The sequence below is a fragment of the Protopterus annectens genome, chromosome 3.part0 (assembly GCF_019279795.1).
Source record: "Protopterus annectens isolate FY-2018-M chromosome 3.part0, PAN1.0, whole genome shotgun sequence".
Classification (NCBI taxonomy): Eukaryota; Metazoa; Chordata; order Ceratodontiformes; family Protopteridae; genus Protopterus; species Protopterus annectens.
The window spans coordinates 173933918-173947827 of NC_056731.1; the positions used below are offsets into that span (position 1 = coordinate 173933918).

General features: G+C 43.5%; 1 protein-coding gene across 1 annotated transcript in view; it reads left to right on the top strand.

Moving 5' to 3' along the window:
* The window catches only part of EXOSC7 (exosome component 7), a 742094-nt gene that overhangs the window by 391938 nt on the left and 336246 nt on the right, over positions 1-13910 (top strand). The window contains exon 4 of the mRNA XM_044064669.1: positions 5391-5556. Coding sequence (XP_043920604.1) covers positions 5391-5556 — 166 coding nt within the window. The remainder of the gene's footprint in view (positions 1-5390; positions 5557-13910) is intronic.

The window sequence follows — 13910 nt, forward strand, 5'->3', positions numbered from 1 at the left end:
CCCCACAGGGACAATCACAATGACTTGACTTTGACACCGCCGACCGAGGCTCAGAGAAGCACCTTTAGGCAGAAAATTATCCTTATTTTCAAAAAACTGGCACATTTTAACAAAGGACAAATGGATTCTGGACATAATAGACCAAGGTTACAGGTTCCACTTCCATACTTTACCAGCAAGACAAAGCATGCCAAACCTGCCACAAAATCAAAGGGCAGAGGCACTCGTACAAGTTTCAAAGCTGCTACAAATCAAAGCAATAGAAAAGGTTCCTCCTCAGGAACAAGGCCAGGGATTCTACTCAAGACTGTTCCTTGTTCCAAGAAAAGAAAAGCAATGGAGACCTATCCTGGACTTGTCCGCTCTAAACACTTTTCTCATTGTGCCAAAATTCAAAATGCTGACGCTACAGCAACTTCTTCCCATGCTGGGCAAGGAGTCTTGGCTGGTTACTCTGGACCTCAAGGAGGCATACCTGCATGTCCCAATCAGACACAGTTGCAGAAGATACCTCAGATTTCTTGCAGGGTCAGAGAATTATCAATTCTCAGCATTGCCTTCTGGCTTATCTACTGCACCCAGAGTATTCACGAAATGCTTGGCATCAGTAGTTGCACACTGCAGAATCCAGGGGATACAAATATACCCTTACCTGGATGACCGCCTTATACAAGCGGACAGCAAGCAAGCCTTGATAACAAACTTGAATTATGTCATTTACTTGCTACAGGCTTTGGGATACACAGTCAACATTCAAAAATCAAGACTACTTCCATCCCAACAAATAATTTTTCTAGGAGCCAAACTGGACACAAACTCACAAATGGCTTTCCTCACAGAAGAGAAACAAGAACAATTACCAGATTACTTCAAAAGCCTAGCAAAGCACACCCAGATGACTGCAAGGAAAATCCTGCAGGCCCTGGGTTTCATGGCATCTTGCATTCTTCTGATTCCACTGGCAAGACTACACATGAGAAAACTACAATGGTACCTAAAAAGTTTATGGTCTCAACACAGCCACAACTTAGAAGCAATTATTCCACTCATTCCATGTCTACAAAAGGAATTTTTGTGGTGGGCTCAAGCAAGCCAGATAGACAAAGGCATGTCTTTCAACAAACCTCAAACAAGCCAAATCATTACAACAGACGCCTCAGATCATGGATGGGGGGCGCACATGGAGGGCAGATGTATTCAAGGGCAATGGGCTCCCCGGGAAATGCATCTACACATCAATCAAAAAGAGATGTTGGCAGTAATTCATGCAATCGAGGCCTTCGGAAAATTTCTTCAGCAAGGTCATCTGCTAATAAGGACAGACAACACCACTGTTATGTGGTACATAAACAAACAGGGAGGTACTCATTCGTACCCCCTCTGCAGACTAACGATGACTCTTTGGGAAAAGTCACTGAAACTGAACATACAGTTGCAATCCCAGTTTGTTCCAGGCAAGGACAATGTTCTGGTGGACAGTCTAAGCAGAAACATTTTGGACCCGCATTTAATGGATGTTGCATCCAGACATTTTTTCACAAATAACTCATGCGTGGGGGAGGCCGGACATAGATCTTTTTGCCTCACACCTCAATCATCACCTGAAGAAGTTCTGCTCGAGGACACACCATCCTCAAGCCTGGAGAATGGATGCTCTCTCCTTCAGCTGGAACTCTCTAACAATCTATGCATTCCCGCCTCTACCATTAATGACCAAGGTGTTACTGAAGATCAAAGCAGAACAACCGAAAGGCATTTTGATAGCTCCAAATTGGCCAAGGCAGCACTGGTATCCATTACTAAGGAGCATAACTCGCACCAAGCCGTGGCCCCTGCCTCAATGGCCTCTGCTTTTGACTCAACACAATTACAGGACGGTGCATCCCAACCTGCAAACTCTGCAGCTGGCAGCTTGGAGGGTTCCATGACTTCTCCCATATCTCTCTCCAAGGAAGTTCAAGAGGTCTTACTGGAAGCACGCAGACCTTCCACCAGAAAAACTTATTCAGCCAAATGGAAGAGATTCAACATCTGGAATGCCAACAAGGGTCAGGATGCATCGGTAATGAGCATCCCACAGATACTAGAATACTTGGCGGAAATGCTACATAAAGGCCTTTCATATTCTTCCATAAAAATACACGCTTCAGCAATTTCAGCAAAATACAACAGTGATCCACCTGTGTTTTCACATCCTTTGCTAAGACGGTTTCTAAGAGGGATAAAGAATATCAAACCTCCCAGAAAACCACCAGTGCCTGCATGGGACCTCAACTTCGTGTTGGAAAAATTAACTCTTCCTCCTTTTGAGCCAGCAGCATCTTCAGAATTGCAATTTCTCTCCTGGAAAACAGTTTTCCTGTTGGCAATTACCTCAGCAAGAAGAGTCTCGGAGATACAGGCCCTCATGGCAGTACCTCCATTTCTCATTTTTCATCAGGACAGAGTTTCTTTAAGAACCAATCCCTCATTTATGCCAAAAGTGATATCCAGGGTGTCTCTAAATCAAGCAATTCACCTACCTACCTTCTTTCCCAATCCTCAAAATAAAGGAGAAAAGCTGCTGCACACTTTGGACATACACAGACAACTGCGCTACTACTTGGACAGAACAAAAGCCAACAGAAAGTCTGACCAACTATTTGTAGCTTACGCTGCTGGAGTACAAGGAAAGGCAATTTCCAAACAAACGGTTTCAAAATGGATAGGACACTGCATCAGATTCTGTTATTCTTTCCATGGAAAAGGTGTGCCAGCCGATATCAGGCCACACTCCACCAGAGCTATAGCCACCTCCACAGCCTTTCTAAGAGGGGTGGCTACAAAGGACATTCTAGAAGCTGCTACATGGAGCTCCGTGCATACATTTTCCAAGCACTACAACCTGCCTTTATACTCCAGATCCCGAGTAGGCTTTGCTTCGGCAGTCCTGCAGGGCATTTTAGCTACACCATCTCTATCTTAGAGCCTACCACCCCCCAGCTTGGCTATGGTATTCAACCCATATGTAAGGACTGCAGTTGCATTCTTGAAGGACATAGTACAGTTTTGTACCTACCATAAATGTAGATGTCCGATAGATATGCAACTGCAGTCAGGTTTTCCCTCCCTCCTACCCCTCTGTATATTCTCCTTTTGGGTCCACTTTTCAAATTAGCTGGGGATATCTGTTATGGTGTATCTGTTTATTACTGTTGTGTATGTCTGGAATTTTTTATCCAGCCTCTAAATTTAGCCTTCCTTGGAGGGCACCTGGCATCTGGGGCAAGAAACACTGAAGAAGATGGCCGCTGATGCTTTTATACCCCAGCCGCCTGACGCCGGGAGGAGGCGACATCAGCCGACGCCGGACCCAGACTTTGGAATCCGGCCGACCGAAGGGCTGCCTGAGGCAGGACAACCCCATATGTAAGGACTGCAGTTGCATATCTATCGGACATCTACATTTATGGTAGGTACAAAACTGTACTATTAGATGCATGTGGTCAGGGTGTGCCGCGGCGGTGCAGCGGTTAGCGTTGTCGCTTCACAGCAAGAGGTTCTCCTGTTCGGCTGGAACACCTTGTGTGTGGAGTCTGCATATCCTCCCCACAGTCAAGTAACGTTAAAAGAAATGCAGGTAGGTGTGTGCGTGAATGGGTGTGCCTTCTTTGAAGGTTGGGCATCGGGCTGGCACCTTGGCACCGTAAAAATCCACTGCCAATCATTACCAGACTGGAGTTCTGCTGTGACAACCACTAACCAGGAAAAGCCAAAAGAGATGCATGTGGCCAGGGCACCAGGGACATATTGCCACTGGTTGCTGGAGAGGATTGCCCTTGGAATTTTTCACATTCAACGGAGGCAGCAGCAGGTTCGACAGTTGGGAATTCATGAATGCTGTGCCAAGATCATGCTGCACAGCAAGAATCTGAACAAGAACTCCAGCACCCAAAATATGGATGGGAATCTGCAACTTCCAGGTCATCTTGGCAGCAAAGATGAATGCGCTTTGTGTAGAGATAATTGACACTGTTTAAAGCAACATCATGGAGTGGATGATTGAGTGGCAAATGACTTGTGTTTTATACCGAGTCTGCCTCATCTTGAATAAATATAGCCACAAATGGTCAAACATTTTGCCTCATGTGACCCTTATTAATATTATCCATTGTAATATTCCCAGAAAAAAACACTGACAACTGCACTTTTTGATTGGTATATCCCACAGTATGTTTTGTAAGTATGTCCTCAGAAGAATTGTGCATTTATTTGAAGGAACTACTCCCTACCCAACCCTTTCAGATAGAGATTTGCATTAATTTGCAGTTCTCAGCTTTAGTATCATTGTGCAGTAGGTGCCAATTGGGTGATATCTCTAAAGTTAAACTGCCTGTAGTTCTTGGCTTCAGTAAGTTAGACAGCTTACTTGCGCTTTAATGAGAAGAGATGGTAAATGATTCCTAGACAGATTTCATGTAATGTACTGCCATGGTGAATCAGCAAAGGACACCATTCAGTTTGCCCTGCTTGTCTATGGTATTGTGTATGTGTGAGTGGTGATAGTACAGAAAAATAGACAGCTTTCTTGAAGTCATGAAAAACAAAGGTCAGATAGTTTTGGAGCCCCCCCAGCAGTCTAGAGCAGTACAAGCAAATCCACACAAGAGCTGGCCAAAGATGACAAATTGGATTTCTTTTATCATTTTATAATTAAACACTACTGTTTATTTTGTGATTCAGATATGCTTTTTCATCATAAAAAAAGTGGACGTCATCCCTTATGGCTGAAAAAGATCAGTAGTTTGTTTACCTGATTGTTAGTTACATATTGTTTAAGTAGAATAATAAGCGTTGGATGTGAACTTGCACTGGAGCTGAAGTGTACAGCAGTAGTGGTTAAAGATATGAGCTTTAACAAATGGTGCGGTTGATACCACACACAGACAAAGATTTAAAAAACTGGACTGAGATAATAGAAGTGGATTGCTAACCACCTATATTTTGTTTCTTTGAAGGATTACTGTTTTTAATTACTGCTTGCCAACCTTCTCAATTTATTTTAATGACCACTTTTGCTTCATGTCAACTTCAGTGCAAGCCATCATTTAGGACTGACATTTTTGTTCTCTAAAATATGCTTTATGTAAGTGAACACTGACCAAGGAACTATTGCTGGTATATAACAGATAAGATTATTTTGATTTTTGTTTGTGTTTCATTGCTGTGTTTCTGTGGTAAATGGAAATAAACTCAAGGTAAAGTAAACATTTGTGAGATATTCTGATCAGTACCCTGAGACAGCAAAGAATCTTTATGAAGCTTAATTTAAGTAAATGTTTTCAGTTAACAAAAACACATTATTTTCAAGCTTTTGAAGACTTTTTTTGGGATTTCTTTTACATATCTAGTTCTGCCAATGCAACACCTGAGTTTGAAGGCAGAGGAGGTGAGGACCTTGGAACAGAAATTTCAAACACACTTTATAGGGTGTTTGACAACATGACTAGCATTGACCTGAAATCACTCTGCATTAGTCCCCGTGAACACTGCTGGATTTTGTATGTTGACGTTTTGGTAGGTATTGTGTTCTGTATGCTGATTTACTTTCCTCATGCCATCTGTTGCATTTGCATAGTATTTTAGCCATCTGGACTTCTGTACTGTAACATTTTACTTCTGTGCATGTGACTAGCAGTTTTTGTCCAAAAATTCAGACTTTGAAGTTAATGTGGAAACCACTTTATGTAGAATTATTTGGTTTATTTTTTGTTAATCAGGACTGTAAAATTGGGCAGGACTTATTTTTGTTGGTGAGATAGAAAGAATGGCTCCACTATAAATTTATTTTATTTTACCTTTGTTAATTGGGAAATTCCGACTCGGAACGAGCAAATTTTCAGCGGAGGCCCGGGGAGAAATGCTCCAGATGCATGTCTTTGTAAATCATTGCAATATACACAGATAATTGTGTATACATAGATGCTATATTATAGTATTATCAGTTATAGAACATTAGAGTAGCAGTATAGTGTTACATTCTTCTAGCAGGAATAATATTGACAGTTACAGCTTGACATAAATGACCTGTATTATCCATTCCAGATATGCCAAGTATCTGTGATCAGATTAGAGTGATTAATAGTATTCTTGAGGAGATATTTTGAGTCTGTGTGTGTTACCTTTTTCTTAGATGGCTGCATGCTTATCAACAAGTCAATTAGACCTATCCTAGTATGAAAACAGAAACTTTGGAAAGCAGCAGCAAAACCTATTTATTTTAGTAAAATTCAGTTACTAGTTATTCACTACACTGCCTGGACGTCAACAGCAAAGAATCTGGAGGAATTAAGAGAGACTAGACTAGAAAAGAAGAAAACGCCCTGTTTAGGAAGACATTGCAGCTGTTCATTAATTGGCAGATCAGGTTTCAGCATCAGTACAGGAGATGGCTTCCAGTAATTTAGAGGAAAAATAAGTCAAATGCATTCAGGGGTGTTTAAAATTAGAGAGCCACTGGAGAAATAGATGGAGTCAAAAGGCTGAAAAGAATAGAAGAAGCCTTAGATTGCTATTCATGTGAGCTGATAAAACTGCAAACATCAGAGGCAGAAATGAAGGAAAGACTGGCTAAATACGAGGCTTCTCAAGATGAACTGCTTCAAAAAATAGTAGAGCTAGAAAACAGAGTGCACAGAGAAAACCTGAGATTTTCTGCAGTAATATAGAAGCTGGAAGGAACAGATTGCGTTAATTTTAAGAAAGCACAAATAACTAGACTGGTGTTCCATAGCAGGATTTATTAACTGAAAGGGCACATCATGACTGTGCTCACCATGATAAAGAAGCTAAGTTCTGTAGTAATAAAGATGCAGTCATATCCACGGAAGGAAATGAACTGTTGCTCACAAAATTGTGGCAGAAGAGTAAAGTGTTATCAAATGAGGACACCCAGGATGTTCATGGAAAATGGTTTCAACTGTACTCAAGGCAGAAGAAAAGTTAGTTTATTTATCCCTGTAATCAGAGGGTGCTGAGAGGCAGATATGAGATTCAAGCTGGTGTTTTTTCTGAGAGATCAAAGACATTTTTGGATGCAGAGAGAAATGGAAAAAAGTTTACCTAGAAAAAAGTGAGCCATCAAGTTGAAAAGGATTCTGCTTCTCATTCCTCTGATAACAGACCTTGCCAACAAAACCTCTTCCAATTTTCCAAAGGAAAATGATCAAGCAACAGAAAAAAAACACCGGAGCTGACCAGAAAAGCCAGGAGTACCTTGTACTTGAACCAGAGACCTATGTTGCATAGTCAAGATGATGAAAAAGAAGGTCATAAAAATGTGAAAGTAGTAAATAAATGGATGAACTGTAAAGTGAGTCATTACCATAGGATGCAGTTTGGGCACAAGAACGATATTCCTGCTAGAAGTGGAAAGGAAAAAGGGGGGGGGAGACTAAGTTGGTGGACCATTAAGTCAGTGGAGGACTTTAAAGTGTGTTTTCCACATTGATGTTAATATTTAGAAGGATAATGAAGGAACTGATGTTCTAATTGTAATTAAAAAGAATTATTGGTAATGCATGCATAATTTCTTGGAAATCAGGTGCATGTTGAATTGTAAAATATGCAGTAATACTTTAAATGTGAGATGGGGGAGTTTTGTCAGTGACTGCTGATGATGCAAATTCTAAAGCAAGGCAGTACTTTTTTCCTCAACTGCAGTCTATTGAGGTTTATACTGTAAGAAGATAAAGGTTAAATGTAGATAGTATAATACTGCTGTTTGGGGCTGCCAAGGGGTAGAGGTTGAAGTGAGCTGATCATATGTGTGTATTAAATTGTGGTGTTGAAACATACAGGTTAATGTGTACATGAAAATATAGATGTTCATCGTGCATACAGCTGCAGTCATTACAGATGGGTTATCCTGCCGTCAGGCGGGTCCTCGGTCGGCCGAATTCCAAAGTCTAGGTCCGGCGTCGGTTGTCGTCGCTTCTTCCCTGACGTCAGTGCGGCAGGGGTATAAGAGGCAGCCGACGCCATTTTCTTCAGTCTTTCTTGCCACACGGTGCCCGAAGCAGAAGCAGTTCGCAAGTGCCGGTCGGCCAGCTCCTGAGATTTACGAAAGTATTTCAGCCGAAGTCTTCTTTAAAGCCAAGTACCCCATTGGGGAAACTTTTCTTGCCTCAGACCGATGTCAGACAAAGTTAATAATTGCATTTCTTGTGGGAAGCAAATACCGCATAAGGATTTCCACTCTTTCTGTATACCGTGCTTAGGGCCAGGCCACGACGTCTCGGCCTGCCGTTTTTTTGCTAGGTTCAACAAGCGCACTATTAAGAGCCGGGCGGAGTTCGCCCTTCATTATTTTGGCAAAAAATTTAATTATATCATGTCGTCGGATACACAGACACCAGTTTTAAGCAAAAGACGCAAAGACCAGGACCGACATCCGAGGTCTGCACCGAGTACTGAGACCACGCTTAGGCCAACTACCGCTTCTCCGGTTCTCAGCGAGGCGCCTACGCAGCCCCTGACTACTGATGAAACTATTTTACCGGTGATTTCAGTACCTGAGGTCACAGGCTCCTCTGTCTCCATTCCCACTGCAGACACCGACGCCACTCTTGGCGGGGAACTGAAAATTTAGTGAGGCCTGCTATTTCTGAAAGCGTCTTCAGGCCTTCCACCTTCTCTATTAAATCCTTTACTAAATCTAAAACTGCCATGAAAACTAGAAAACATGGTCCTCAGACCTCCTCTCAAGGCCCCATGCCTAAAAAGCAGATGCTTAAAATGGCTGAGGATTTGATAACTCTCATCAGGGGATGTCCTTCAAGGATGCATCTGCAGTCCTTACAAATGGGTTGTCCTGTCGTCAGGCAGCCCTTCGGTCGGCCGGATTCCAAAGTCTGGGTCTGGCCTCGGCTGGTGTCGCACTTCACCCGACGTCATAGCTGCAGTTATTCGGGTATAAAGGCATCAGCCGACGCCATTTTCCCCAGTCTTTCTTGCCGCGTGGCACCCGAAGCAGAAGCTGTTCGCAAGTGCCGGTCGGTCAGATCCAGAGATTACTACTACCGAATACTACTTCAAAGACTTCTAAAAGCTAAGTACTGGGGACTCTTTCTTGCCTCAGCCGATGTCAGAGAAAGTGAATAACTGTTTATCTTGTGGGAAACAAATACCTCATAAAGATTTCCACTCCTACTGTATACATTGTTTAGGCCCAGACCACGACGTAGCAGCTTGTCTAGCCTGCTCTTCTTTTAACCGACGGACGCTTAGACGTCAGTCGGAGTTTGCTGAACAAATTTTCGGCTCTGATTTTGCCTATATTATGCCGTCGGATCCTCCGACAATGCAAATTTCCAAAAAACGAAAAGAAAAGGACCGGCACTCGCGGTCCGCGGTCTCGGCCGAAACCGCGATTAAGCAAACCGCGAGTGTCTCTGATGTTCTTCGTTCCACATTGCTGCAGTCCTTACTATTGGGGTAGTCCGCTGTCCAGTCGGCCCGAATACCAGAGTATATGGCTGATGTCGGTCAGGGCGCATTAGACTGACGTCAATACGTCAGGGTACTAATGCGCATGACCGACGTCATATCCTCAGTCTTTTTTGCCGCATGGTCCGATGCAGAAGCAGTTTTGCGAGTGCAGGTTGGCGTTCTGAAATATTTCCGAAACCGGATTTTCAGACCGAATCAGAGTTGGCTAAGTACTGCTAGAACATTTTGGTTTTTTCTTGCCTCAGTATTTAACCGGATGTCAGAAAAAGTGAATAACTGTATTTCTTGTGGGTAACAGATACCTCATAGGGATTACCATACTTTGTGTATACCTTGTTTAGGGCCTGAGCACGACGTTGTTGGATGCCGCTCTTGTGCTAGGTTTAACAAACGCACTATTAAGAGGAGGTTAGACTGTGCCAGGTTAGTGTTTGGGAAGCGTTGCAATTATAAAATGCCGTCGGATACTCCGACGCCCGCTTCGTCCAAGAAGCGTAAGGACAAAACAGTGAAGCCTAGGGTTGATGAACCGGCAGTCCCGGACGCCGGTTCTTTAGAAGGCTCAGTGGAGCCAGAGGTTTTGCCAGGAGTTTCTATGGAGTCTCAGGCAGAAACTTTACTGTTACAGGATGTGCCTTCTCAGGAGGTAGGCCAGGCTGAGGGGGCTTCTCAGGTAACTGTTCTTCCATCTCTTCCCAAGGTAGTTAGGGCCTCTCCTTCTGTTGCCAAAACTTCTTTGAGAGGTAGGCCAAGTTCAGCTTCAGTGGGGGCTTCTCCTAGCATTTCGAGTTCTGTACCTAAGAAACATATGCTTAAAATGGCAGAAGATTTGATTACTATGATTAGAGGTTCTATGCCCCCTCCTGATAAGAGGCCTAGGGTGGAACCGAGTTTGATAGTTTTGAACAGTGTTCAGAGGCTTCTGAGTCTTCTGAAGATTTGCAGGAGTATCCTCCTTATTCTGATTCTGATGTGGATGATTCCACTCCTACAGCTTCTCCTCCTGAGGATTTCTCATTTTCAGAGACTCTGCATTCCTTGAGGGAGCACTTTAAATGGGAAGGCCAGGATTACTCTGATTCCAGGAAAAGGCTTAGGAATTATTGTTTTTACCCCAGCATAGGCCCTTAGCTATACCTCCTGTGTTGAATGTGGTGGAAGATGTTTTTGCAGAGGCTTCCCTGAACCCTGATTCTTTGCCCCCTGCTCCTGTTAAACCTGATAGGTACTATAGGGTGCCCGAAGCTCATAAGTATTTGTTTAAGAGTCCTAGGGCGGACCCAGAAACTGTTTCTCAGGGGCCTAAAGGTGTTAAGGCCTCTGTGGTTAAAAATCCTGTTCCCACTGATAAAGAGGCAAGGGCTTTGGATAGGTGGGGAAAGAAAGTGTATACTTCTTCCACTCTAGCCATGAGAGCGTTGAATTGTCAGTTTCACATGCTAAAATATCAAAATTATCTCCTTTCACAATTGAATTCTAAGGTGGATGCTTTGGCGGAAGGTATTGAGTGTAAAGAGTTGCTGGATTTGGTTCATGTGTCTGAACAAGTGGGTAAGCATTCTTTGCAATGTGGTTTTGATGCTGTACAGGCCTCCTCGAGGGTGGCTGCCACTAGTTCTGTTCTTCGCAGGCATGCCTGGTTGAGGGATCAGAATTTAGCTGAGCATGTTAAGACAAGGATTTTGGATGCTCCTTTACAGTCTGATGTGTTGTTTGGTTCGCCTGTGGAAGCAGTTTTAAAGAAAATGGAGGACAAAGCTAAGTCTATGCAAACTGTTAAAGATTTTTGCAGGTGCAGCCACCAAGTTTAGTAGAAATTGGCCTGCTAAGGGGTGGACATATCCTGCTTATGATTCCCAGTCTAGGGGTAGGTCTAGACGTGGTAGGGGCAGAGCTCAAGGTTCTTTTAGGCCTAGAACAGGGAGTTCACCTGCTCAGACTTCTGGTGAGGGCAGGGGTCAGTCCTTTCGTAAACAGACCCAATGACCTGCCTTTTCAGCTGCCAGTAGATTCTCGTCTGGCAGCTCCTTTGGGAGGAAGACTGTCTCTTTTCAAAGAAAATTGGGATTTAATTACTCAAGACAGATGGGTGTTGGATATCATTCACCACGGTTACAGGTTTTATTTCCATACAATGCCCCCTTTCAAAGGCATGCCAGACGTTCCTCCTCCACAAAGAAAAGAGGCTCACAAGCAAATTTCTCAGTTACTCCAGATGGGGGCCATTCAGCCAGTCCCTGTATCAGAAAGGGGCCTAGGATTTTATTCTCGCCTGTTCCTAGTACCAAAGAAGGGGAACACGTGGAAACCAATTTTGGATTTATCTCTCCTCAACACTTACCTGGACATTCCCAAGTTCAAGATGTTGACCTTGCAACAGCTTTTACCTCTGCTGGGCAAAGATCACTGGATGGTAACTTTAGATCTCAAGGAAGCTTACCTTCATGTGCCTATAAGGCTAAGTTGCAGGACGTATCTGCGGTTTCGAGCTGGAAATTCTCATTATCAGTTCTCTGCATTGCCCTTTGGCTTATCTACTGCGCCCAGAGTATTCACAAAGGTTCTGGCTCCAGTGATAGCTTACTTCAGGCTACAAGGAATTCAAATCTATCCTTACTTGGACGACTGCCTGATTCTGGCTCAAGAAAAGGAAGACCTTCTACAGCATCTGGAATTCGTTATAGCAGTGCTAAGATGCCTAGGGTATTCTGTGAACGAAATAAAGTCCAGTCTAGTACCCTCTCAAGACATGTGCTTTCTGGGTGTGAGACTGAATACAGCAGCCCAGATGGCCTTTTTAACCCCGGACAAACAAAAGAGTCTATCACTTTACTTCCATCAACTATCTCATCAGTCCGTGCTGACTGCAAGGACAGTCCTTCAAGCATTAGGGTTCATGGCATCTTGTATTCTGGTGCTTCCCAATGCCAAACTGCATATGAGGAAGCTACAATGGTATCTCAAAAATGTATGGACACAGCACTGCCAGGATTTGGACACTGTCATTCAGATAATACCTTGCCTTCAAAAAGAATTTTTGTGGTGGGCTCAGGAATGTCACCTAAACAAGGGACTCTCTGTGACCCGGCCAGAGGCGAGTCAGATTTTAACGACAGATGCCTCGGACATTGCTTGGGAGCTCATCTAAATGGAAAGTGGATACAAGACAAGTGGCCTGCCAGACTACAGCATCTACATATCAACATGAAGGAGATGTTAGCAGTCCAGTTTGCATTAATGGCTTTCACGGAGTTACTTCTTCCAGGGCAGGTGTTGATTCTAACAGACAACACAACTGTCATGTGGTACATCAACAAGCAAGGGGGAACACATTCTTATCCTCTATGCAGGCAAGCAATGATTTTATGGGAGACTGCTAAGCTTGCAACTAACTCTTCAGGCAAGGTTTCTGCCAGGAGCACAGAACTCCTTAGCAGATGTGTTAAGCAGACAAATCATGGATCCCCACGAGTGGAAACTGGATCTTCATGTATTTCAGAAATTGACAGTGTCATGGGGAACTCCAGACATAGATCTGTTCGCTTCTCCACTAAACCACCAGCTGCCAAAGTTTTGCACAAAGGGGTTTCATCACACAGCTTGGAAAGTGGATGCTCTGTCTTTCAGTTGGAAAACCTTCATGTGTATGCCTTTCCACCTCTGCCTCTTCTTCCAAAGGTGCTATTAAAAGTCAGACAAGACAAGCCAAGGATGATTTTGATAGCTCCAGATTGGCCTCGGCAACACTGGTACCCACTACTAAGGAGTCTGGTAAGGAAGCCTCCATGGCCTTTACCTTTGATTCCTCATCTGTTATCTCAGAAGGACGGTCATCTGCTCAATGTCAAGCTTCACTCTCTTCATCTAACAGCCTGGCATATTCTGTGTTGAAGCACAGCAGGTCTCAACTTCCTCAACAGGTTTTAAATGTGATTATGGAAGCTAGAAGACCTAGTACAAGGAAGGTGTACGCAGAAAAATGGAAGAGATTTTTATTTTGGAGTACAGCAAAGAATTTGGAGGTTTCTGAGCCTAATTTGAGTGTGGCTCTTCAATATCTTACTGAGTTATTGGACAAAGGTTTGTCCTTCTCTTCCATTAAGATTCATGCTGCAGCAATTTCAGCTCACTATGATTGTGACCCACCATTGTTTTCGCATCCTTTGTTCAAGCAGTTTCTTAGAGGGCAAAGAATATAAGACCCCACGTGAGCTCCTACGCCTGCTTGGGATCTCAATTTTGTGTTGGAAAAACTTACTCTACAACCTTTGAGCCTGCGGCTACTGCTGAATTGAAATACTTGTCATGGAAGACTGCTTTTCTGTTGGCTATTACTTCTGCAAGAAGGGTGTCTGAGTTGCAGGCCCTTATGGCAGTTGAGCCCTTTTGATTTTCCATAAGGATAGGGTATCATTACGCAC